The following is a 23861-nucleotide window of genomic DNA, read 5'->3' as shown; positions in this document are numbered from 1 at the left end:
CCTAGTGCCGGACATTCCTTGAGTAGCGCCGGATTTGTTGGTGGAGGAAGGGAGGTATAAATCAGTCAGTCTCAGTCCTGCCTGAAGATCCATACAGTTCAATTGAGCGTGCAGACAGATTGACCCCCTTCCAGTGCGGCGCTCTAGTCCTACCACTCGAACCACAACAAATGGACCCAACTCGCCAGATGCCCTATAGCAGCCCCCTTTACGATTGGGATTCGCCCGCTGAAGGATCCGCCCCGGTGACGCCATCCAGCTCACCAGCCTCGCGACTGACAGACATGCAAGTCCTCGGCGGCTCTCTTCCTCCATCACCGGAGCTCTGGGCCGACTTCATGTTTTCGGATTGCTCCTACTACCCGACCACCGGGTGCGGCCTTCTGCCGGTCAACTCGTCCCCAAATAGTGGTGTGGCCGATGAGAGGTCGGCCGACCAGTTGGCCTTCCGCCTGGACCCTTTGATAGTGCCCCAAGCCGGCATGCCAGGAATCGATATCCCCATGGGGGAGCTTATCCCCGCCATGCCCGAGTCCAGCATCGCTCCGACGCCGATAATGGCGTCACTGTTACCGCTGAATATCCATCAATCGCCGCCCGTGTCATCGCCCAGAAACGACCCGAGGGGATCTCAACTGACATCCGCTCAGTCGTCAAGAGCCCGGCAACGGTGCCAACCAAGTCCCGCCGGAGAAGAATCCTGGGCAGATGACGGCTCCCTCTCGCCCGGCTCGGAGGAAGGACGGCTGCAGGAAAGGCGGCGCCGCAATAAATTGGCATCACGAAAGCTGCGGCAGAAACACCTGGACCATGTTTCCGACCTGGAGTCCCGGTTAGGGGCCGTGACGCAGGAGCGCGACGAGTTGCGCCTGCGAGTTGCCAAATGGGAAGGGGAGGTGATGGTGCTGAGGAAGTTGCTCGAGAATCGCACAGACGATTAAGGATAGGAGGCAGACCGGGCCCACGGTGAACATGAATCCATCGAATGTAATATAATGTCAGCTTATCACAATAAATCACGCAATAACAGACGTCTTTGAGAGATTGAGGGCGCCAAATTAGGATTCCTGGCAGGCGAGGGGGGGGGGGGGGGGACAAATCGAAACCAGATATGCCACAGCTCACTTCGAGGCGTCGATCATCATGATGAGAGAAGCAAGGGTGCGAGCCCTGATAAAGCCAGGGGGAACCGGAAGAAGCAAAGATCGGCCGTCGAAAGCCGGCATTAAACCCGGATGCTACCATGTCGCCCGGTTTTGGTCGGAAACAAAAGTAGACGCAGAACGTCGTTTAGTCGCGCACCATGGCCCTACTTCGCAAACTGCTCGGTGAGTCAGAAAGCTAATTGAATCATGCATCTTTACAGCCGGTCGTTAATCTGACGGTGTAGGGCTTCTTTTACTGCCCATCGTCGTCCAAGCCCATGGCAGCCCTAAGGCGGATATCCGCGCCGACACCAATCGAGACGGCCTCGTGGATCTCGCGGGCGACTCGGATCTCAACGGGAAGAGCCACTGGACCGAGACTCGCGGCGCCCTGTTTCTGCCAAACATCGGCGATACGGATAGGAGATGCTCGCGGGAGGCTCTTGTCGGTCCTCGGTTGAGCAACGCCCGGCTGGATGACTGTCACGACGCCGCCGATGACATCCAGCGAGCACCCGAATTGATGGCCGTCGTTCGAACGGTACCCATGTCCGGCCTGTCGAGCAACGCCACCGGGTCTATTTCAATTGCGGAAGAGGTCGCGCGCGACAACGTGCGTATTTTCCGTCCGGACGGCAGCAGTTGGGTCTATGTCGGCAGTAACCATACCTTCGGCCAGGACGAGCTGACGGCCGGACTTACCCTCGGAGTGGATGGTCGCGATACGCGCCGGCCCGGGGGCTGGGATGGCCGGGTGACGCTGCAGTTCACCGTGCGCCAGGGTGACTGGCATTCTAGTGACACTGTTCAGCTGCGCGTGGCGCCGGTGCTCGTCCACCACCACCTGCAGCGCGTGGGGCAAGTACTGGCCGTGCGAGGGAATGCGAGTGCCTCACCGTGGGTGGATCGGTATTCTCATGACCTTGCCCTGGTTGTGCGCGAGGCCGGACTAGCAGCTGACATACACCTTTTCGAGACCGGCGAGGACGTCTGGGTGCAGGATTTTGTCGAGCCCGGGTTTGCCACCATGCCAGGCCCCGACGGCCCCGTCGCCATCCGCATCATGATCCGGTCGCCGCAGGACGAGCGTGTGGCCGGACGGCAGCTATTTGAGAGTTTTCGTCGCTCCGGAGTCGGTGCCGTTCAGCATTTGGGCGGCGCGAATGAGGAGATCAACTCTGGCGGCAACGTCGAAGCGGTGCCGCCCCATAGCCTGAATGGTCGTGCCTGGCCAGCCGGTCGCGTCCTCATGGGTGCACACGGGGCTCGGCAGCACCACCTGTTGCCCTATCTGCAGGCCCAAGAGACGCAGGAGCCCATTCTTCTCGACACGGACTGGCTGGCCATCGGGCACGTGGACGAGTTCCTGCAGTTTCTCCCGGCCGACACCGAGCGCGGCTGGGTCGCTATGGTCGACGATCCCCGGGCGGCGATCGATCTACTCCGGACACTGCGCGACGAGGGACACGGTGGTTTGCATGCCCTGTCGCGCAATGAGTCCCGCACGCCGCGCGGGTGTAACGGCTGGGGTTGCGACCCGGCCCCGGTTCCGGCGACGACGATCGAGCAGCTGCTCTCCGACGAGAAGTTGATGCAGGTCAACCTCCGCTGCGCCGACCGGATTGACGCTAACCTGGATATTCTGAAGCGCGAGGTGGGTCTGACGGACGACGCCGTGCTGCGAATCCCGGCCCTATTCCGCAACCACCCCTTCCCGGAGGAAGAAGGCCCTGAGGTGACGCAGGCGACGCTGAAAGTCGGCGCCTTCTTTCCTGGCGCCGTGAACAACCTTGTCCTGACGGGGTTTCGCACCTGTGTTGCGCCGAATCCCTGGGGTCCCTCGCCGAACGGTACCGACGTCCTGGCGGAGGCCATTCGGAGACAGTATGCCAAGCTGGGAATAGAAATCAAATTCATCGACGATTGGACCAGCCATCATGTGGAGGGAGGCGAAGTCCATTGCGGTAGCAACACTCTCCGGGACATGTCGCAACCCTGGTGGTAGATGAAGGCGGAAAGGGGAGTGGAAGAAAGGAAGAGCGTGAGGGATGTCGATTTCCGAGTGGTGGTAAGGCGTCAAGGCATGAAGGCATGAAGGCACCCAGGCACCCGGGCTCCTAGGCCTCGATCCTCCCTCTATCCCAAGATCTTCAAGGCATAACTATACCTCCAAGACATTGTTCCGGTCAGTTCAATAATTTAAATTCACTGCAACATAGTCACAGCAAAGAACCCTCCAGAAAATCCGAACACTAAATACATATCAACAAGGAAATGAGGCGACTCCACTCCTGGAAATACGACAAGGTTGCCAGCGGTGAAGTGGCTCGTAACCCTAATTTTAATTTCCCTGGAGGCAACTGGGGCCGGTAGCCAAAGATCACGCCGCCTCCATAGTCGTCGTCAAGACCCAATGCTATCCAGACCTTATGGCGGCAGGTACCTAGATCTAGTGTTGATACCGTTGATCCTTGAGGCAGATTACTGGACAGGTTGCACGACAGTCTGGACCCAATTGATATCATTTCGGCCAATTCGTAGCCGGGCCAGTCATTAGTGACCATCTTGACCCACTGCGCCCATCATCCCAGACAGATCAGCCATTATTGGCTTCAATTTTTAGCGCCCCGGCGGGGAATACCGCGCGAGCGGTCGTTGCCGAGCGATAAGCGACGTTGTGTCCAGCTGGCGTGGCATTTGAAGGTCATCCTTCCGGACACATGTGACGCAAGCAGAATCAAGAAGCATTCAACACCATCAACGTTGACGACATGAAGCCCTCACTTCCTTTTCCCAATTCTACCCTCTCCATCTGGCATCGCACTACGCGCTCATTCCCCTATCTTCATGCTAACCGGTCAAACGACGTTCCGCCATGCACCAAGTATCTTATTATTGGGTCCGGGATATCTGGGGCCCTGACGGCGTATGAACTACTTCGAACTGGCGTCAAGGGCGAGGATATTATAATTCTGGAAGCGCGAGAAGCTGTCTCCGGGGCCACCGGACGAAACGCTGGACATATCCGACCAGGTGAAACTGTTCCAATTATCGACAAATTCTTACTAACCTGCTCCTGTAGATGCCTTTCGCGGTTTTCCTGGCTATGCCGCGGTGCACGGACCAGAACAGGCCAGGAAGATCTTGGAGAATGAGAGAGTCGTACTTGAACGTGTACGTGAATTCGTCACAGCCAATGGTGTCGACTGTGATTTCAAAAACACCAACACATTCGAGGTCTGTCTTTCGGAGGAGATAGTGGATAGCTCGGCAAGGGCTCTGGTGGCATATGAGGCTGCTGGGGGTGACATCTCGCATATCAGGGTTTTTGAAGGCCAGGAAGCCAAAGCAAGAACCAGAGTTCACAGTGCTTTGTCTGCCTACGAGTCACCGGCCGCATCGAACCACCCGGGTAAACTGTGCCAGTGGATCTTGACCGACGTGATTAGCAAGGGAGTCAAGCTGTGGACGCATTGCCCCGCCATACAAATCGTCAAGAGCCAAAGCTCCACAGAAAGTCGATGGGATGTGAACACTGCACGCGGAACAGTGGCTTCTGAGACCGTGATCCATTGTACCAATGCCTATGCAGGCTACCTGCTACCCGAACTGAGTCAATTCATCCGTCCCGGCCGGATACAGGGCCACGCGTTTATACCGAGGCTTTCTCTCTCTGGCAGCGACTCGCTGCAGCATACCATGGCCCTCCGATACGGCCCGGAGCATTTCTTCTCAGTCAACTCCTTGCTCAATGGCACGATACTACTAGGCGGGTCGGGGACCAGAACTAGCTCCCCCGACAAGGGCGATCTGTCAATCGATGCAGCCACCTTCGACGATTCAGGATACAGCCAGCACATCGCTGACAACAGCACCAGAGAGTTTAACGAATTGTCACAGGAGCCAGAGACCGAGCCGCGTCGGCATGGCGAAGGATTGGACCATGTCTGGACGGGAATCATTGGCGTGACGCCAGATAAAATTCCCCTGGTTGGGCCCATTGAGGGTCTGGAGGGCCAATGGATCTGTGCGGGTTTCAACGGACATGGTAAGTATACGCTATTGTTGGGATAGTCCTGCTTGCATATGCTAAGTGGTATCTAGGGATGGCAGGTATCTTCACATGCGCACCAGGATTGGTGAAACTGGTCAACGGGCAATCGTGGGAGGAGACTGGGTTGCCCGAATGCTTTCAATACAGAAAAGCACGAATCGACAAATACACCAGAAGCAATATCAAGAGCTCCCTGTAAGCAGCTGAGCGGGAATTCAAGCAGTTCCAACTACGCTGTGAATAACAATTCATATTAACATGCCCAAGACCTTGAGATACAAATTAGTGCACAGCTATCAGCTATGGTGCGAATATTAGGATTGTAAAGCTCATGGCACAAGCGGGACTCACTGGCTATATTAAAAGATCCGTACTGCTACTGAAACCCATAAGTCGACGAGTAAAGGTGTACGGAAAAGAAAGGTCTGGTGCCTGCCACGCCAGGTTAAAAATACGGAATCTTTAATTACTTGCCACGAACTTGCTAAGCACACTCATGGCAAGTCCGTGCTCTGGCCATTTGCGTCTCGGTAGAAAAGCGAAATCAATCTGACACCATTTGCATAGCTCTGGTTGCTGCAGTCGATATTCTCTGAACCAGCATATCGGGCTGGCTCAGCATGGGCGCGTGACCTGCGCTGCAGCGTTCAACCTCGGCCTCTGCAAAACTGGAAAACGCCTCCTGAAAAGGAGGAGGCATGTGAACATCGTTCTCGCATACTAGGTACGTCGATGGGATGTATCTGTAGGCAGCGCGAGCCACTCGGGTCCATAGTGCAGCAGCAGGTTGCGGAATGATGCGCGACTCCCACAAAGCGGCCTCAGCATAATCCAGATCGCTGTACAGTAGTTTCGCCGCGTTGCGGAAACAACAGACACCGTTAGCCTACATTACATTCTACATCAGTATCTGCTCGCGATTAAGAGTATCTTACCTTGTCATCTTCATCGAGGAATGTTAAGGTGTCTTGACCTGACTCGCCTTCGTTGAGGATCAGACCACAGATATAGTAGAGGTGAATGACTCCTCCTTTCTGTGCCTTTTCCCGGCGTTTCCTGTAGCTCAGGTTCTCTGGGTTGGCGTTACTCCCAGCCACACCTCCATATGAATGCATGACCATAACGACGAGCTTTCCATGGCCTTCAACGAGTGTTCCTATTTCCTGGGTCATGGCAAGTGAGTCGTCGTCGAGCGTCCGAGTGGGATAATCCTCGGCGTTTATGTTGGAACAGCTGGGGAGAAGAGGGATAACTGTCTCGTATCCTGCTTCGGTGAGTGTAAGGAACATAAACCATTGAACGTAGGTATGTATTAGCAAAGAATAAGCTGCATGGGATGCAGCAGCTGGGTGTGGGCAGAAGCCCCTATTTATGATACTGCCTACTACCAACATGACTGCCAGGAATCGGGAAGATTCCTGACGGGAAGTTCCATATGGAGGGATCCTACCGGCAAGTTCATGAGGACATGCCGGAAGGTTCCTGACAGTGAGACCTTTAGCAAGCGCGGCGTAAACCCGGGGTGTCTGAAAAGCATCTTGAACAATCACAATCGACGGCTTCTCCATAGCAATTCACGGATGACAATAGAGATACAAGATGCGTACATGAGAGAGCTATATGACCTGGAAATATATTCAATCTCAAGACCTTAAGGTGGGCTGTGATTGTGACGATCAAAGCTGCTGCTTCCTTTGTTCTGGCTTCGGATCCACGGCTGCGCTGCTCTTGATCGGCCTCTGCCTTTGAATAGACACATGCACAGCCCAGAAACCTTATTTTAAATTAACGATGCAAAGGGCCTCTAATGGTTCTGATACCCATTCAGTCCAAGTCTAGAGCGGGCTGATTGTCTTGAGTCGAGGGAAACATGGGCCACTGAATGTCGTGTAGACCGCATCAGTCCATATGGTCTCGAATAAGGGTTTTAATATTATTTGTGGCTCCCTGTCGACACCTCGCCAATAGAATAGTTCCTAGTTATCTGTACATTCACTCGCTTTATCGTAGAGAACCAAGTCTAAAGGGAATGGACAGACTTCAACTTGTGCGCAGTTCCTCATCGACTTCCCGAGAAACGCTCTAGGTTTACCCGGAGTACAAGCGACCAGGGAGTAAATAGTGCTTTGTTGTTTAGAGTTTAGGGTTGCTGTTTAATCCTGCTAATTATTTCTTCCACATCCTCCCATATCCGCTGTCGATTCCGTAGTCCCTTGAGCTGCGGCCAGTTGCGCTTGATTGCTGTATACAGCTGGTACCAATTTGTTTGCCTTCTTGAGAGTATAGGTCGTTGTGCTGCCGGTTCTGGCCAAGGCAACAGATAGTCCAGAGCATCATCAATGTTGCCCACCTGACCTTCCTCTCTCAGGACCTTAGCATAATGCTCCCTTCTTTGGATAAGCAGGTGGGCCCCGTTCGCTGTGATGGATGTCCATAGTGACGGGCGATGGTCGCGCTCCGTCTCATCCCAGGCCTCCCAGAGCCATGGCATTTCTTCTCGGACAAGACGATACCACAGGCCAGCGGGCAGTTGTTCGTAGCCCCGGGAAGCAAGTCTAAGACTGGCAATATCGCGAGATCCGAGATAGCACAGGATCAGGAGACGAATATCCATCGGCAACGCGGCTAGAGGATCAGCGGACTCGTTCCGGGAGCAGCTGGGCCGACAAGAGAGATCGAAAGCCCCGCTCTGTAGACTGGAATCGTGTTCTTCGGCTTTGACCGAAGCATCAAGCAGAGGCAACAATCGGGGCACGTAGAGTGGATTGGCAGCCAAGTACTCATTGCCGGGGTCATGGAGCCAGAACTGTTCTTGCGCGCCGGCAACGTCTCCTGTCCGGGGAAATTCACGGAAGTCATCCCACGAGAACTCTGCATTCCGCCACTTCACAAGACCAGAAATGTTGATACGATTGAAGTGAAGTTTGGACAGGCGGCAGAAGATATCGAAACACCATGGATGAAATGGCATGGCATATTCATTTGCCGCGGTATACTCCGGCTGCCTTGGGTAAGCCTAGGGGCGTTAGGTCTTGAGAACATTTCGAACTCACATCGAAATTAACATTATCCGATCGCGGGCAGCTAATACTGCCTCGAAGCGGATACACTTCTTGATAACCGACATCTCGAGATGCCACGCCATCACAAAGGCCCGATAGGAACCATTCTTCCGAGAGCTCCCACTCCTCATCCAACCCGTCAGGCTGCCATTGGGCGCCCGAGGCAACCTTGTGAATAAGAAACTGGGCCGTTCGACACCCTTGCATCTCCTCCAGCGAAATGGCGTGACCAGAATATGCATTCGGTTCGGTACAATTCGGACCGGCAATGTGTTCCAAGTCTTCCGGTTCGTACTGTTGTGGCCAGTGCTCCGAGGCAATTGGGAAAACATCCTCATTGCGACGATCTAGCGGTAACCAAAGGGGCTCCCCGGAAAAACGGTCCTGGGAGATATTGATATCGAAGAGGTGATCCTGGTACCACTGGTCCTCGACGTCGCCGTCCGAGTTGGTATCCGCTTCATCGAGTCCACTGATAGATCCAGATCCAGATTCAGATTCAGATTCAGATTCAGATTCAGATTCAGATTCAGATTCTTCATGGCTCATGTCCTCCTCTGTTTCTGGCGGAGTATAGTCCGGGTCATCCAAGGGGTCGTCCCCACCCTTCGGATGGCGTACAGCGGCGTGGCAGCCATTGCGAGTACAATTCTCTACGTCAACCTCGTCGACGCCTAGGTCCGGCTCTCGGCCCGTATAATCCCATTTCGCCAGTTCCGGCTCTCCAGCAACGCGACTGCGCGCGATATTGAAGCTGACCCCACAAAGATGGCAGTAAATCTGACCGCAACGGTTAGTGGCGATGCCCCTTCTCAGATAAATTATGACGCCGCACCTCGGAGTATCCTGGATTCTGTTAGTATCCGGAATCCGTGAAACCGAACAGGGACTAGGAAACTGACCCATTCTTGTCGGTGAGTGTGGCGTATTCGTTTCTTGATCCTATATCACAAGAGATTCAAGTCTACATGACGGTGCACAAGCAGACTACAAATACTCAGCGTCCCTCTGGTAGAGCAGCATCGGGGCTCCACATCTCTTCGTATTGGCCCACAAGCGCGACCGGCTGCCTAGAACCCAGGAACCCACAGGTCTGCAGCCTATTTGTCGCTTGCTTAACGAACAGGCACTCTCGGAAGCAACGTTCTCTGCATCTGCTGCCTAGAAGCAAGAGGAAAAAGTAGAGGGCTGTTTTTCCTCGTCTCGACGACGCCGGCAAGAGGGAGATTAGTCATCATGCTGGCGCGTCGGGGCGGGGATTCGATTCTCCGATCTCAGGCAGCAAGGCCTCTGCCCCTGAGTGGACCTTCCCCTCTGGGCTAGTCGCAGGCCACACCGGTCTAACCGCATCAAGAAGGTGGATAAGTCGCGCCTCTTCCTCTTCCTGACCCCATCCATCTTCATCAGTCTCTTACATCTTTCCCGACGAGATTGGTATTCTGACATTCCGAATAGCCTCGTTTCGAGCCCTCGCTCGCCCGCGAGATGAATGGAAATGTTACTCTGGAAGCGTGGTTTGGACCCAGCGTAAGCGAAAGGACCAGTTCCAAGACTGATGACACTGTATACCTAGCCGGGCTTGAAGCAGTCACCATGGTAGGATTTTCAGCTTCTTCTGAAGTGAAGTCACTGGTAAGATACTAAGTGGTAGCAACTGCATCATCGCTTTGTCGTTCGACACTGGAACTCGGTTCTTTGCGATCATAATCTACATTTCGATCCTGGAATTCGGCATGGAGCTGAAGGTACGGGAAAGAAAAGGCTGGATGGCCACTATAGAAGAAGACCGAAATTTCGCAAGACACAGCGAAGAGGTCGCGGAGAGAAATAAAACGGGATATGAATTGCTTGGTTCCAACAAAGCGAAACCGAAAGGGGTAATTAAGGCGCAACGGGGTTTCCGGGTCTGTGAGTGCCTTGTACTCCTCCTGACATACGTCGGCTTGAAACTGATCGTGATCTAACATGTAGAGCTGCAAAAACAAAAACTCTGCGATCTACAATCCGGGCTATAAAGAATATTGAACATACTTTGTGATGGAATCAGTGCTGAACGAGAAAGGCGTCTATAGAGAGCCCTAAGTTGTTCCTGGCCCCGGTGGTCCCGCCGTGTGATTTGTCGCCCTACAGCCCTACGAGAGACGCTGGCCACTTTAGTGCGAGCCCACCTGCGCGGGGATCGGCCTCTCAGGCGCTCTCAGACTAGGTTGCAGCGACCATTGACCCATCCCAGCCCCAATCCGCCAATGATCGCATGTCGTACGGCCTAGGCTGCAGACATATGGACGTGCCGATGTGATAGAATCGGCAGCACAACCCCACCGTCACTGTCTCGCCCAAATCACACCAAATCAAGCATCAAGGCTTAGCGCTGGGCATACAAGGATGTGGTGTGTAGGTGCTACCTTCTGGAATCCTTGCTCATGGCTTGCTCAAGGCATCAGCATTCTGCTCGCTGGCTGGAGAGGGGATAAATCCCGGCTTTGCATCATGTTTTTGCACTGGCAGTTTCCTCCGTCTTCCTGATTCCTCAACGCATTCGTTCTCTCACACCAGTTCATAGTCACCACGATGGGTTTGACCAAGATCCTCCTCAAAGCCATCATCATCCCCGTTGTGGTGGTGTTGTTGATGGGTGCCGTTGTCTGGTTTCTCATCAAGCGCCACCGCGACCGCAAGCGCGAAGATAAGGCCATCGAGGGCCAACAGTTCCAGCAATTCCAACCGCCCCCTATAACCCAGTGGGCCACGGGGCCTCATCCAGCCTCGCCAGTATCAGCTATGCACAAGCCGGAGCCGGTCTTCTATCCTGTGCAGCAGCCGGCTGACCCTCGAGGACAGGTTTGAAACTCGGGAAACGACCGCTTGGTAAGGCCTTCATTCTTGGCTCTTTAAAAGCAGATATTCACGTTCAATTTTGCTGATGCGTATTGGTTTGCTTTGCAGGTTTTTGAGCCAGCGTATTATATTTGCCTCACGGGTCGAGAAGCTCATGTCCTGAGCGAAGGGGGTCGACATTATTCCTCGTGACCACAGCGGCCGGTAGGAGAACAGGCCGCTTTGGTGCCTCATTTCACAGTTTATGACCGTTTGGATATGTTATCGATTTTGCCTCTATACCACCCTTTGTCCTATAACCATTTCCTTGTCATGTGTATTTGATCGTTTGAGAAATGGATCGTATTTGTGCATTTTTGGTAGGCTCGGATATATTGACGTTCAGGAGACATGCATCTATTTTGACATTTGGAAGCTGGTAGGAGTATTGTAGGCAATCCTGGCCAAGCCCAATGTAATTGACATGCTTGATCTTACGTGTTAGCAATTTCATTCTCATCACACTGACCCAGATGTTCTTCCTTCCCGGCGATCCTTCCGCCACACCAGCCACCACGAAACCAAAATGCCCAAGATGGCAGCGCAAAGGAAGCATAGACAAATGATGTATGAAACGCTATATGTTGGTCCAAAGACTGCGCTATAGATATGAGGACCAGCGATCCCACTGAATTGAGCCAATGCGTTTGTATACCCAATGCCGATGCCGGAAGCCACCGTGCCATCAAGGTCACGAATGCGCTCCGGCCAAATGACAGGATAGGCGGACCCGGCGCATGCAGTGGCGACGATCAAGGCGTGGTATTTGACGATCGAATTGGAGACCGTGACGAGGACGATGTAGCAGATTATGATGGTACTCTCGACTATAACCCGCGTTAGCACAAGGCTTGTTCACTTGCCTAAAGGAAGTCGGGTCTGGTAAAACATACTGGCAACCGCCGTGGTCCAGGGCCTGATTATCCCTTTGTGCAGCAGGACGCCGAGGATGTTTAGAAAGATAAAGCATGCAACGTAGGGAGGCTAAAGACTGCATTAGCTAAAGTTTGGTCGACCGCACAATAGTATGATCAACCCACAATGTTCATCAATTGCGAATACGCCGTCGTGGTGAAGCCCAGCTCGTAGATCACGGTCGGCAATGCGTAGTGGACGCCAAAACCGCCGATTCCATGGCCTATCCAGTAGACGGAGAAGGAATAGAGAGTCGGACTGGAGAACAGGTCCTTGATTCCTTGCCAGTCCCAGCTCTTGTCTTTGCCCGACGGCGCAGAATCCGACATCCGACCTGTTAGATACTCGCGCTCTTCCTCAGTCAGCATGCGGGCCGTCTCAGGATAATCGGGCAGACCGAGGAGAGCGATGACAGAGAGCACGATGGCCGGGAGACCCTCGAGAATGAAGAGCCATCGCCATCCCGATAACCCACTCACGCCGTTCATGAAGCTGATCGCATACGCAAGGAGCCCACTCAGCGCGCTAGACACTTGGCCTAAGGAATAGAAAAGCGAAATCCTCCAGAGCATCTCACTGGGCTTATACCAGAACGCCATATGGTATAACACGGAGGGATAGAAACCCGCCTCAGCCATCCCTATTGCAAATCGCACGCACATCATGCCCGGGAAGTCCCGAGCGGCGCCCACAGAGCAGGCACAGATGCCCCAGGAGAGAATGAGGACGAACATCCACCGTGAAGGGGCGAAGGTTTTGAGGAAGATCGTGTTAGACGGTTCAAAAAAGAGATAACTGTAGGAAAAGATTGACAGAGTCCAGGACCACTGGGACGGACTGAAGCCGAGCTCTTTCTTAATTCCGCTGCCTTCTTCCAGGTTGATAATGGCGGCGTTGAAATAGTTGCCGGAGTCGATGACGCGAAAGATATAGACGACGGAGTAGAAGCCAACCAGCCAGAAATCGATCTTTCGCATGACTCTTCTCTTGAACTCATCGCTATACTTGCAATTCTGATTGCCATCTATTGTGATGGGTGGTGAAGGAGGCACAGTAGTGGTCACTACGTGCTCCTCTCCTTTGCCGGTAGCCATTGTTGCTCGACTGGAAAGCCCGGCAGCTATGGTATTTGAATTAATAGACCGTCGTTACTATGATTTTGTCCGATTTGCGGAAGACGATACCTCCGAACAACGAGCATTTATGGTGTGCAGCTCCTCCCACATATGCCGACACCATGCTGGGCATACTCTGATGCCATGATAGGTTTGATCACGACATACATTCCCGGCTGCCAAAGCCCCGAAATGAAGCAAGATCAACATCTGTCAAGCACGAAATACATAGCCCTCTACCTTTAACAGGGCGCGAAAAGGGGTATAGGACGATCTATATTTTTCGCGAGGGTGCCAAGCACAGCTATCTAAACCTCGACTCTGCACAGTACCACCGTATAGTGTGAGCGCACGCCATGAACAACCCCTAGGTCATGTTCCGTAGCCTGGGATTCGTCTACGACGTGCATCTTATCGGCGGCCTCAGCCGGCATTGTCACTCGCGGAGTATAACGCAATTGCGGCGAAGGATGATACGCATCCCAACCCCGCATCTTTGGACTCCGCGGCATTAGAATTCCCTGCCATATTGTGACTATTCACTGTTCAATACTTATGTGGTAGAGAATGAAACTTAAATTGCACGCCAGAAACCTCTAGTCCAGGGTCTCTCTGTTTCCCCTCAACCGAAAAGCACAATGGCGCCCTCCGCGGTAGAACAAGAATCCCGCCTATCTACCGAAAAGATTCTCATTAAACCATGGGCTCGACCAACACCAACGAAAGAAGATCTTGATTGGGCTCCTCTCGTGCAGATTGATCTGTCCCGGTTTGACGACCCAGGCGGAAAGGACGAACTTGCCAGGCAGCTCTACGATGCCGTCACTCGCGTCGGATTCTGGGTCGTAGTTGGCCATGGAATAGACGATGACCGTGTGCTGCGTCAGTTCAGCTTTGGGAACGCTTTCTTCAAAGAGCCCATCGAAGAAAAACGCAGTTTCCCGTGCAACTTCGCCGACGGGGAGTACTTTGGATATCGGGAGAATGAGCGATGGATTGGGGATACGGGAGTGAAGGACAATGTCGAGATGGTATGCAGACATAACACATTCACATCCTGCTCGTTCTAACACCTTCGCTTCAGCTGAACATCCCGAAAGCAATCCCTGCGTGGGAAGACATTCCCAAACACCGAATCGTGCGACAGAACTACGATGAGATCGCAAGCTTCCATCGCGATCTCTTTGACAAGGTTCTGCGCAAACTCTTTGTCTTGACCTCCATCATCCTCGAGTTGCCGGAGAATTACCTGACCGATGCGCACGACTATGACGAGCGTTCCGACGATCATCTGCGTTATATGATCTATAACACCCGTACTGCCGATGAATGGGCCAAGGCACAGGGCTATACCAAAGGTGGACATACGGACTTTGGGAGTTTAACGCTTTTGTTCTCGCAGAATGTTGCTGGCTTGCAAATTCGAACTTTAGAGGGCGACTGGAAATATGTAAAGCCCGTTGAAGGAGGGATTACGTGCAACACGGCCGACACTCTGTCGTTCCTGACAAATGGTGGGATCATGCATGAGATCGTCTCACAAATACCAAAGAAGACTGGCTTACAGATCTCATAGGGTTCCTAAAATCTACCATCCATCGAGTCGTCACGCCACCGGCTGACCAAATCCACATTGCTCGCCTAGGACTCCTCTATTTCTGCCGACCCGGCGATAACACGGTCATGAAGACGGTTCCATCGCCGCTGCTTGAGAGGCTTGGGTTGCTCACCGGCGACGATAAAACCGATCAGCCGGTGGCCACGGGCACGGAATACGTACGCGCTCGCGTTCGCGACGTGCATCACAAGAAGGTGATCGATCGCCGAGAGAACACTTCATTTGAGTTTAAGGGACTGAAGGTCCCGAATTACTATAGCTAGTTCTTCTCCATTGAGGTTGGGGAGCTGGCCGTTGGTTAATGCTTTAGTCTGCCTAAAAGGTCTCTCGCATGGCTTAGATTTGACCCCAGTCGACCGGCCGTATGTCTATATTGGCAATTGCACGATAGCTGCCGTTGTAGAACCTGCTAGCTGGTAAAATATATGCAGTACCTCGACAGCGTACATACCTCTCACACCCGTCGCATCGGGCCAAAAGGTCCATATGGATGATATTATTCCCGCGTTATACTACAATTCCGTGGACCGAGGCACGACAAAAGGAAAGCGGTGATTAATGTGGCTTGCGCGGGATTCAGTGGAATAGCAACTCCCCTCCTTTGCCATACGGGAATTCTCGATTCCCCTGTCCCTTCAGCGTATCAATTTGTTCAGGCTGTGTGCGGTGCCCTAATGCCTCAGATGTATACGGAAACTGCTGTCGGCGATCCTTCGTCAGCCGAACCCAGGAACAGCCGCGAGCTTTCTCTGCATTCCGACTCTTCACCCACCACGAACCACTCCAGTGCTCTCACGGAGGTTGCGACACCTGAGCCGCTGCAAAGACATCACCTGGAGCATGGGCCTTTCCTCGAAGGAGTACTGTCGGACTTGCGGCATCCCAGCAGTGGAGTGGGCGACGATTCTGATCCAGCCCTAACCGAGATCGTAGCACCGGTGCCGGTGCAGAGACACGTCGAGAAGCTGCGTCTACGACCTGGATCGCTTGAAAGAAGTCTCTCAAATGCTTCCCATGACAATGCACAAAAGTCGACGACCAGGTCATGTAATATCTTCTAGTATACTAATATGACTGTACTGATTGCTGCTTCCCACATTCTTTTACCTCTGCCTACTCTCGGCCTTGGTTGGCCAGGGCCATCTCGTCTTCTGACACAAACGGACAATGCATGACTGCGATTCAAGTGGAATAGTGCCTATGAGGGTCATGCATACATATAGCACCTTCCTCTTCGGGACCGACGGGCAACCGATGCAAACACCGCACGTGCCCCGGATGGATGTGTCTAGAAATCGTCGTCTTCTTCCTCCTCTTCATCGCCTTCTCCTTCCTCGCGTGGGAAATCCACCATCTCTCCCAACTCCTCCGACGTGACTAGAAGATCCGATGGGTCCTCCTTGTTGACTTGTTCGCGCACCTGGAACTCGCGGGCTTCCGGGTCCGCGTCGCGAAACCGCGCTTTCTCCACCGAGCCCGCGCTGAAGGCGTGCGACTGAGGCAGGATGGCTGCCAGCTTGCGATACTTGAAATGCAAGCCCCCGAAGAAGACCACCTTCCTCTCATTTGGCTGATTGGCTTTCGATGTCACCCACCCACTGTCTCCGTTCGACGTGTACCACGCAGTCGAAGGCGCCACCTCGCCGATCTCAATCGCCCCGGCGCGGAAGCCGATCGCGATCTCCTTCTCCGTTTCCGACCAGGCATTGATCATGGCATGCTTGGTCGTGTAGGCGGATGTGACGATAATTAACCCGCGATCCCGGACGTCCGGCCACTGTCGCAGGATGGTTTCCGAGTTGGCTTTACACCATTGACGAAAAGGGGTCGTGCCGTAAATGAACTCCTTCACCACCGGACCTTCGGTCATCAAGATCGCGCCAAAGCCGTCCTTCGTGCTGTATTTGTACAGCGTGCCGATATCCGCCGGGATCCCGGCCGGTAGCAGCGACGCTCCCACGTCCCAATCTACCTTTCTCTGCTTCATGCGACCGGACATCTTCGGACCCCATGCTCGCTCGTCGGAAGGAGCTCGCTGGAAGTGGGCAAACGGCGTGAGGCCGTTGCGAGCGAGCGACGACGCGTCGCCCAGGTTGATCGGTGCTTGATCGACTCCCAAGAGCGGCGTCCATTGCCCGAGCTCGGTGAGATAGCCGCAAAAGCCCGGTTGAAGAGTTATGGATGACTCCGGTTCGTATAACGCATAGCCATAAGGGTGGTTCAGCATCGACTGCTGGTAGCTGGCCCCTAGCGACGGCATGGTGGGGAATGCGACCGGGAAGGAGGGGAAGAGCTAAGAGCTAACTGACGTTCCTGAGATACAATGATCGTTAGCCTGAAGGAGCTTGGAGGATTCCTGGGAGCTCGCCAACACAAAAGTGAATCACCAACAGGCCACAATGAGTCGGGGTGTCCAAGGGTGAAACATCTGACGCCGTCGTCAAGAGTGTCAGCCGGGTGAGTAAATACGAGATGCGCGACTGCATGCATGGCGCTCGCGTTGATTGGAAGCGAGTCGTCGGCCAAACTTGGCCTTTACAGCCGCACGATGCCCCGCGTCGAGATGAGGTCTGGCGATGTCCCCTGCGTTCCGCCCGCAGCCTTTCGTCCGTCTGACGTACAGCTGAGGAGAATGCGCTCCGAGTGGTGATTCGCTGCATTACCTCGCATCCTTGTCGCGCTCGCCTGCAATGTCCTGTTCTGTCCGATGGTGCCAGGCAACCGGAGCCCGAGCTTCTCGATACGTTAATTTGGAAGACATTATAAGACCAACTGTTCGGGTGTGCAGAGCTGGTGACAGGTTATCCATCACCCTTGCTAGTTACACTTCCGCCGCTGGCAACTTGACCATGGCAGAACCGCCATCGCCATCACCACCCACCATTCCTCAGGAGAATATCGACGAGGCCAAGGCTGCATTTGCTCGCGATCGGCCACTTGTAGATGATCTCCGACCGGGAACCTTCTTCGATGACCCGAGTTACCTTGATACCCTACCTCACGGTGCCAAAGCTCTAGTTTGTGCCGTGCAGCATTTGGGTGACCATCCGGATAGGCCAGGCCTCTGTCATATCCAGTCGGTGCAGGCGTTCACGCGATATATTGTGACCCATGATCTGGAACAACTCAACATGGCGTTTGCCATGGAAGCCATGTCTCTTCGCTATGTCCCGCCTGGCCACCCGGGCCGTGGGAAGTCCAACAATCACATGGGAAAGCTGTTTCAACAAAAGTGGGAGAATGATAACATCGCCTCTGATCTCGATGACACGATTCGCCACTACAAAATCGCAGTCGACACTGCTAAGGAAACGGACGAGACGATCAGTGACTGGTCCTGTGATGTGGCCGCTCTTGTCACGAAGCGCTGGAATCGAACCAAACAACCGAGCGACCGGCAGGATGCACGCAAGTTTTTTGACAAAGCTATTGAGCTGGCCGGCGAGTCCCCAAAGCGAGCGATCCATCTTTCCAACAAAGGGGAGACAATCCGTCTGACGTTATTCGGCAATGACGAAGAGCGAGAAGCACTTCTTACCGAGTCAATTGGCTACCACGAGAAGGCCCTCGAGCTTTGTGGGATTCTTCTGGCTCTATCTGAACGGCCTAAGATTCCTTACGGCAATATTCACCGCAATGTCGCCCAGGCATACCTCGCGAAGTTCCATCTGTTGAAGCGGCCGGAAGATGGCGACAAGGCTGCCTCCCTGCTGGAAAAGGCAGTCGACTTCGAGACAGTTGGAAGTGCCGGCTGGGAACGTTTCATGAATGAGCTTGGCAACGTGTATAATTTCAGAGCGCAATTATGGGGCAACGCGGAGTATGAGGAAAAAGCGACCAATATTTGGAGGAAAGTCATAGAGCATAGGCCTAATACGGTGGTCGCAAGGACATGCCTTGCAGAGCTTTACCGTTCAACCGCGGCAAAGGCCCTGGGCGACACTCTTACCGTCGAAGCAATCGAAGAGGCTACCTCCCTGGCCCTAATGGCGGCTAATATGTCAGTTTTGCAACAGTCAAATTCAGGACTAGCCAACGCCCGTTCTAGCTCTGTTCTGTACACCAAATACGAACTTCTGGGTCAGATAGAAGATCTCAATCAGGCCATAGAGTACGCTCAGAGGGCGACACGGGATCAAAACAGCGACGATCTCTGGGATCATCACCGCCTACTAGCTCAGGTTTTGATCACTCGATTTGAAAGCCTCCGTCGCGTGGAAGACCTGCGTGATGCCACGCTTGCGGTGCACGAGTCCATCAAAGCGTGCAGCCCTGAGAACTTCGAACAGAAAGCGGGCTGTCAATGGGTAGTGGGGAAAATTACCAGATTGACATACGACATGATGCCAAATGTTCAACTGCTTCGGCAGGCAATTCAGGTCTTCGAAGTCTGCAGCCAGCTCATGTCCAAAAAGTCCGTAACACGCTGCCTAGCTTTGAATGACCTGGGCAACGCTTACGCGCAACTATTCAGCCATGAGGCGCTGCCTGTGCAGCTAGAGAAAGCCATCGAGGCATATCAAACGTCTCTCTCCGGGCTTCAATCTATATACGATTCCGATCGGCATCCTGATATCCTCATGCTTAATGCAGCGCTTGGGACAGTCATGATACAGCGTTTCCAGACCTGGAGGGCCCAGACCGACATTGACTCCGCTGTAACGTACTTTCGTCGCTGTCTGCTGGGCATTCATGAAGGTCATCCAAGGTACATCACCCGCGTGAGCAATTTGTGTTACGCGCTACAACTCCGGTGCCAGATGAACGGGATCAAGGGAAGCCTGGATGACTTGAAGGAGACTCAACGGCTTCTTAGAAGCGCGCTTGAGTCACCCAAGCTAATCAGCAATGAAATGAAAAATGGGCTATTTAACCATCTTGGCAACGCTTTTCTGTGCTCTTTCACTCTCAGCAAACAACCAACCGATTTGGAAAATGCCATTGATAATTACACTGCGGCCATTGCAGTGGAGGGGTGTTCTCCTGCAGCCCGTGCGACGGCAATGATAAACAAAGCTGAAGTGCAGAGGTTAATGGCTGTTTCCAGCGGGCTACTGTCTGACTTTGAAGCGAGCAACCAGACCATGGAGGAGGCCCAGCAGGTGCTAAGCAAAAATGATCCGCGTTTCTGGTCTATCCTCCTAAATCAAGCCAACCTGTTGTACAGCGTATATGACAAACATACAGGTTCGGACATCAAAGAGTATGGGCTCCGCGCTCTTGCCAAGTACCAAGAGCTCCTTCACATGCCAAATCTACCTCCAGCTTCGCGCATCAGCGTTGCTTCTCTCGCAGCCAGTCTTACTTCGCATTTACTCGATGATCAAGCAAAAGCCCGAGATTATATCCTAGTCAGTCTTGACACGCTTCCAGAAGCAATCCTCATGCACGAAAGCCGGCTGGAGCAGCTAAAGTTTGTCCGAGCATGCCATTATGTTCCAAGCAGCGTGGCCGCGCTGTCTCTCAACGCGGGAGATCCGCCAAACGTAGTTATACAGCGTCTCGAGGCTGCAAGAGCCTTCATCTGGGACCGAATCGAGAATCAAACAACACAGATTGATGCTCTTGAAGCTGAGCATCAGGAGCTAGCGGGCAAGTTTCGCACAGTACAGCAGCGGATCTTCCAAAAGAGCGGGCCGGCTGGGAAGCGAGGTAGGGTGGATTTGGCCTCGGTCGCCCCAGATGACCTCAATAGGCTCCAACGGCAGCATGACGGTGATGTTTATCGCCAGCTGCTTCAGCAGATCCGAGCCCTCCCGGGACACGGCTCCTTTTTAAGAACCCCAGATGCTCCGCGGGACCTTCAGAGTTATGCAGCGGACGCACCCATTGTTTTCATCAATGCGAGTAAATATCGCAGTGACGCTCTGGTCATCACCAAGGACAGTATTGAGCATTTGCCACTCCCTGCTTTCAACATGGAGCGTGTTATGCCGTATGCAGCACGCTTCATGCATGCTTTGGATATGCTGTCCAGAGATGCAGAGCAAGCAGTCGCTCTGACGGAGTATCAAGGAGTCATGAAATGGGTCTGGGAATCCGTTGCCAAGCCGGTTCTCGATAGCATTGACTGGCAGAAATATGAGCCCGGTCCGTCCGGAAAACCGCGAATCGTTTGGGTGTCAACGGGATGGGTCAGCGTGCTTCCCATCCACGCTGCAGGCGACTACGAAAGCACCGCGATGAGCGATGAGCCCACGTGTGTCCACGACATGGTTGTTTCGTCGTACACTACGTCCCTCAAGGCTCTGGACGTCAACAAACATAATGCTCGACGAATCGGCACCGAGTCAGGCGCTGGTTCCAGGCAAGCGATGATTGCCGCCATGGCGACAACGCCCGGACTGGGTCCAGAAAACGATTTAGACGTCGAACCCGAAATTAGGTCATTTGAAAGGACACTTGGGACTTTATTCAAACTGAATTTGCTAAGACAACCAGACTCAAAGGTTGTGAAGCAAGCCCTGTCCACGGCAACCATTGGTCATTTTGCCTGCCACGGTCGCGCTGACAAAGAAGACCCTTCACACAGCGCTATCATGCTACAAGACAACCAGGCGAAGGTGCCACCATTTTCCGTGCGAGCACTTCTGAAACTCAAGCTGAAGACTTGTGGGCTTGTTTATCTATCTGCGTGTGAGTCCGGCGTCAGCAAGGACCTCGCAGTGCGAGACGAGGGCATCCATATTGGCGGAGGTTTCCATATTGCCGGCGTGCCACATGTCATCTCCACACTGTGGAAGGTATCGGATATTGTTTCCGCCCAACTCTCTGGGTTGTTCTATGAGCGACTCAAAAATGAATCGGGAGAAGTTGATCTTGCCAGGGCACCGCATGCTCTTCATATGGCAATAGGCGAGTTGAAACAACAGGGTGTGCATCCGATGCTGCTGGGGCCTTTCATTCATTCTGGCCCTTGAGCTGCATACGCATGTTCATATAAGCGATGATGTATCAAACTCTGGAACGAACTATTTGACCTATCTCTAATTTCGATTGTCATTTTTCTTGGCCAATGGACCTTCGCCTTCGCTCATGACATTACTCTTACAACGCGATAATCTAACGAATTCGCCACTCGGTCATATTATTCACACAACAACCCAGTAAATTACAAAAGCAAAATTATACAAGTAGTCCGCACAAAGGCAACAGCAAGCCAGCCAGTCGCAACCATAATCATACGTCGTAGCATCGTTTTCCGTTTATACCATTGCAGTAGCCAACATTAGCATGATTCCCAGCTGATCTGCGTCGGTATGCCAAAGATCCAGCTTCTGGGAGTTCGACCCATCCCCGGGATTCCGCTGCGCTTCAATCAACTCCCCGAAATAAGCCAGTCGAGGTCGTCGATAATTCATCTGACTCGCTCGGTATTCCGCCTCCCACACCTCGTGGCAGTTGGCGGTCCACAGTGAGTGGCCTGACGGTAATGGGATGGCGCGGTATACCTCGGTTGTGTCGCAGGGAATGCCCGTCTTGACGCAAATAACGCGACTTATGATGAACCAGAGACATGCGACTCTGCAATCAACAATTAGCACTTGACTCATGTGGGACGAGAGAGAAGCGACACGCACCTTCGTCGGGATTCCGAGAAAATCCAATCTTGCCAGGTGTGGTTGGGATTAGCCTGCTCGTCCAGCGCGAATGGCTGGGCGCATATTTTGCGAAATTGTTCGCACAGAAGCTGGGTTCCTTGGTTAACAATCGAAGTTCAGGTAGGGCAAAACAGGTTGATCTACCTGGAAAGACAAGAGCATATGCAAGTCATGCTCAGAATGCCGCAGAGTGTCGTCGACAATGCGCATGATCAGGTAGATGATGTATACTTGGATTGCTGCCAAGAGCTCTTCTCTGTCGAATGTTTCCATCTATTTCAGAGTCATCAGTAATGTCTCTTGAGAAGACCGACAAAGGATATGTACCTCACTTAGTAACCTGCGCTGCTCCATCCGAATGGTCTTCCAAACAAAAGGCTTGGTCTCTTGGGTTCGAGGCACGAACATCTGCGCAATGCTCATACAGTTTGCCAATGGGGCCTGCAGTACGGGTGAATGGCTATCGGTACATCTTTTGTAATACGAAGGATGGATAAAAGGAGGGAAGGTGGCCTTTTGAACCATGAGTTGCGGGAACGGACGCAACATTTGGATAATGTAGTTGGCGTTGCATTGCGCTGCAGGGCTGCTCATGGGCAGAGGAGTGAGAAACCCGGACGTCTCCAAAGTAGTCAAGGCAGGGGGGATCGTGATGGTCGAAAGAAAGTCGGTTTTGCCGGTGACTGGTGTCTCTCCAGTCGTGTAGAGCTCTTCCAGCGAGGCCATGGCTTGCGCATCGGACACTTGCGGATCCTCCGAGACATACGTACTAGTGGTCGCGGTCGTGGGCGCAGAGATTGTGTCGCACACCGGGGCTGCCGTCGACGTCGATTGATTAATTTGCAGCAGATCGAGATTAATGTCCCACGACAACTCGTCGCCGACCAGTTCCATGTTGTTAGCTATGATCTCGCTCCTGGGAAGCGGCGTCGGAGTCGACGTATCCACCGGGGTTGGCGGGGGCACGGCCTTGGATTTCAGGGCGGCAGGCGTTAGAGTGGCATTTTGCCGACCGTTAGGATGGTCATAAACACACTCCAGACCCTTATGACGGCAGCGTGAACACTGAGGTTGAAAGCTGCAGCGGGCTTTGGCGGCGCTGCAGGCCTGACACGACTGATGCCGCACGCGGGGACGATCTCGCGAGCGGCGACAGTAGCTTACATGGCGGTTCCGCGAGGCCTCGTGGGTGAAGGGTTTCTGGCAAAGGTTGCAGAAGAACATTCTAATCTGCGCGTCCATCGGTCCAGCAGGGATCGGCGACAAAGCCATTCATTCTTCAGGGGGGGGAGATGCGGCAGGTTTGGTAGTTAGAAGGAGAGGAAGGAGGAGGATGACAAATGGCCAGGTGGGCAGGGATGACACCCGATTGATAAGGCCGCCACCGCTAGGGTTTCCATTGGTCACGCCATCCCGGCCAATTTCGCCGTCTTTTTCTCTCTCTCTCGTATCGGCCATTTTGTATATACCCTCA

The 23861-nt window shown here is 53.4% G+C and overlaps 12 protein-coding genes across 12 annotated transcripts; 7 read left to right on the top strand and 5 right to left on the bottom strand.

The window, feature by feature from the left end:
- Positions 1-188: 188 nt before the first annotated feature.
- LDX57_006922 (bZIP transcription factor) lies at positions 189-941 on the top strand (the record flags this gene model as incomplete). The annotated part of the gene is made up of 1 exon (XM_046088643.1): positions 189-941. One exon carries the CDS (start codon positions 189-191, stop codon positions 939-941), a length of 753 nt encoding a protein of 250 aa, XP_045944613.1.
- Positions 942-1303: 362 nt separating this feature from the next.
- On the top strand, positions 1304-3150 carry LDX57_006921 (protein-arginine deiminase domain-containing protein; the record flags this gene model as incomplete). The annotated part of the gene is made up of 2 exons (XM_046088642.1): positions 1304-1328; positions 1391-3150. The coding sequence occupies 2 exons, from the start codon at positions 1304-1306 to the stop codon at positions 3148-3150; spliced, it is 1785 nt and encodes a 594-aa protein (XP_045944612.1).
- A 766-nt stretch (positions 3151-3916) lies between these two features.
- Positions 3917-5398, top strand: LDX57_006920 (NAD(P)/FAD-dependent oxidoreductase; the record flags this gene model as incomplete). Its single annotated transcript, XM_046088641.1, has 3 exons — positions 3917-4178; positions 4228-5193; positions 5250-5398. 3 exons carry the CDS (start codon positions 3917-3919, stop codon positions 5396-5398), a joined length of 1377 nt encoding a protein of 458 aa, XP_045944611.1.
- Positions 5399-5743: 345 nt separating this feature from the next.
- LDX57_006919 (alpha/beta hydrolase) lies at positions 5744-6488 on the bottom strand (the record flags this gene model as incomplete). Its single annotated transcript, XM_046088640.1, has 2 exons — positions 5744-6085; positions 6135-6488. The coding sequence occupies 2 exons, from the start codon at positions 6486-6488 to the stop codon at positions 5744-5746; spliced, it is 696 nt and encodes a 231-aa protein (XP_045944610.1).
- Positions 6489-7339: 851 nt separating this feature from the next.
- On the bottom strand, positions 7340-9167 carry LDX57_006918 (uncharacterized protein; the record flags this gene model as incomplete). Its single annotated transcript, XM_046088639.1, has 4 exons — positions 7340-8200; positions 8253-9041; positions 9097-9107; positions 9164-9167. The coding sequence occupies 4 exons, from the start codon at positions 9165-9167 to the stop codon at positions 7340-7342; spliced, it is 1665 nt and encodes a 554-aa protein (XP_045944609.1).
- A 1665-nt stretch (positions 9168-10832) lies between these two features.
- Positions 10833-11108, top strand: LDX57_006917 (uncharacterized protein; the record flags this gene model as incomplete). Its single annotated transcript, XM_046088638.1, has 1 exon — positions 10833-11108. One exon carries the CDS (start codon positions 10833-10835, stop codon positions 11106-11108), a length of 276 nt encoding a protein of 91 aa, XP_045944608.1.
- An 885-nt stretch (positions 11109-11993) lies between these two features.
- On the bottom strand, positions 11994-13292 carry LDX57_006916 (uncharacterized protein; the record flags this gene model as incomplete). Its single annotated transcript, XM_046088637.1, has 3 exons — positions 11994-12122; positions 12179-13173; positions 13238-13292. 3 exons carry the CDS (start codon positions 13290-13292, stop codon positions 11994-11996), a joined length of 1179 nt encoding a protein of 392 aa, XP_045944607.1.
- Positions 13293-13806: 514 nt separating this feature from the next.
- On the top strand, positions 13807-15049 carry LDX57_006915 (uncharacterized protein; the record flags this gene model as incomplete). Its single annotated transcript, XM_046088636.1, has 3 exons — positions 13807-14199; positions 14253-14682; positions 14745-15049. The coding sequence occupies 3 exons, from the start codon at positions 13807-13809 to the stop codon at positions 15047-15049; spliced, it is 1128 nt and encodes a 375-aa protein (XP_045944606.1).
- Positions 15050-15469: 420 nt separating this feature from the next.
- LDX57_006914 (uncharacterized protein) lies at positions 15470-15847 on the top strand (the record flags this gene model as incomplete). The annotated part of the gene is made up of 1 exon (XM_046088635.1): positions 15470-15847. One exon carries the CDS (start codon positions 15470-15472, stop codon positions 15845-15847), a length of 378 nt encoding a protein of 125 aa, XP_045944605.1.
- Positions 15848-16074: 227 nt separating this feature from the next.
- LDX57_006913 (uncharacterized protein) lies at positions 16075-17046 on the bottom strand (the record flags this gene model as incomplete). Its single annotated transcript, XM_046088634.1, has 1 exon — positions 16075-17046. The coding sequence occupies one exon, from the start codon at positions 17044-17046 to the stop codon at positions 16075-16077; it is 972 nt and encodes a 323-aa protein (XP_045944604.1).
- Positions 17047-17635: 589 nt separating this feature from the next.
- Positions 17636-21706, top strand: LDX57_006912 (uncharacterized protein; the record flags this gene model as incomplete). Its single annotated transcript, XM_046088633.1, has 1 exon — positions 17636-21706. The coding sequence occupies one exon, from the start codon at positions 17636-17638 to the stop codon at positions 21704-21706; it is 4071 nt and encodes a 1356-aa protein (XP_045944603.1).
- Positions 21707-21991: 285 nt separating this feature from the next.
- Positions 21992-23629, bottom strand: LDX57_006911 (Zn(II)2Cys6 transcription factor domain-containing protein; the record flags this gene model as incomplete). Its single annotated transcript, XM_046088632.1, has 4 exons — positions 21992-22310; positions 22367-22476; positions 22532-22660; positions 22715-23629. The coding sequence occupies 4 exons, from the start codon at positions 23627-23629 to the stop codon at positions 21992-21994; spliced, it is 1473 nt and encodes a 490-aa protein (XP_045944602.1).
- Between the last annotated feature and the right edge of the window lie 232 nt (positions 23630-23861).

This window comes from Aspergillus melleus, assembly GCF_016097325.1.
Source record: "Aspergillus melleus strain CBS 546.65 chromosome Unknown contig3, whole genome shotgun sequence".
In the NCBI taxonomy this organism is placed as follows: Eukaryota; Fungi; Ascomycota; class Eurotiomycetes; order Eurotiales; family Aspergillaceae; genus Aspergillus; species Aspergillus melleus.
This window is presented reverse-complemented; position numbering and strand designations above follow the sequence as displayed.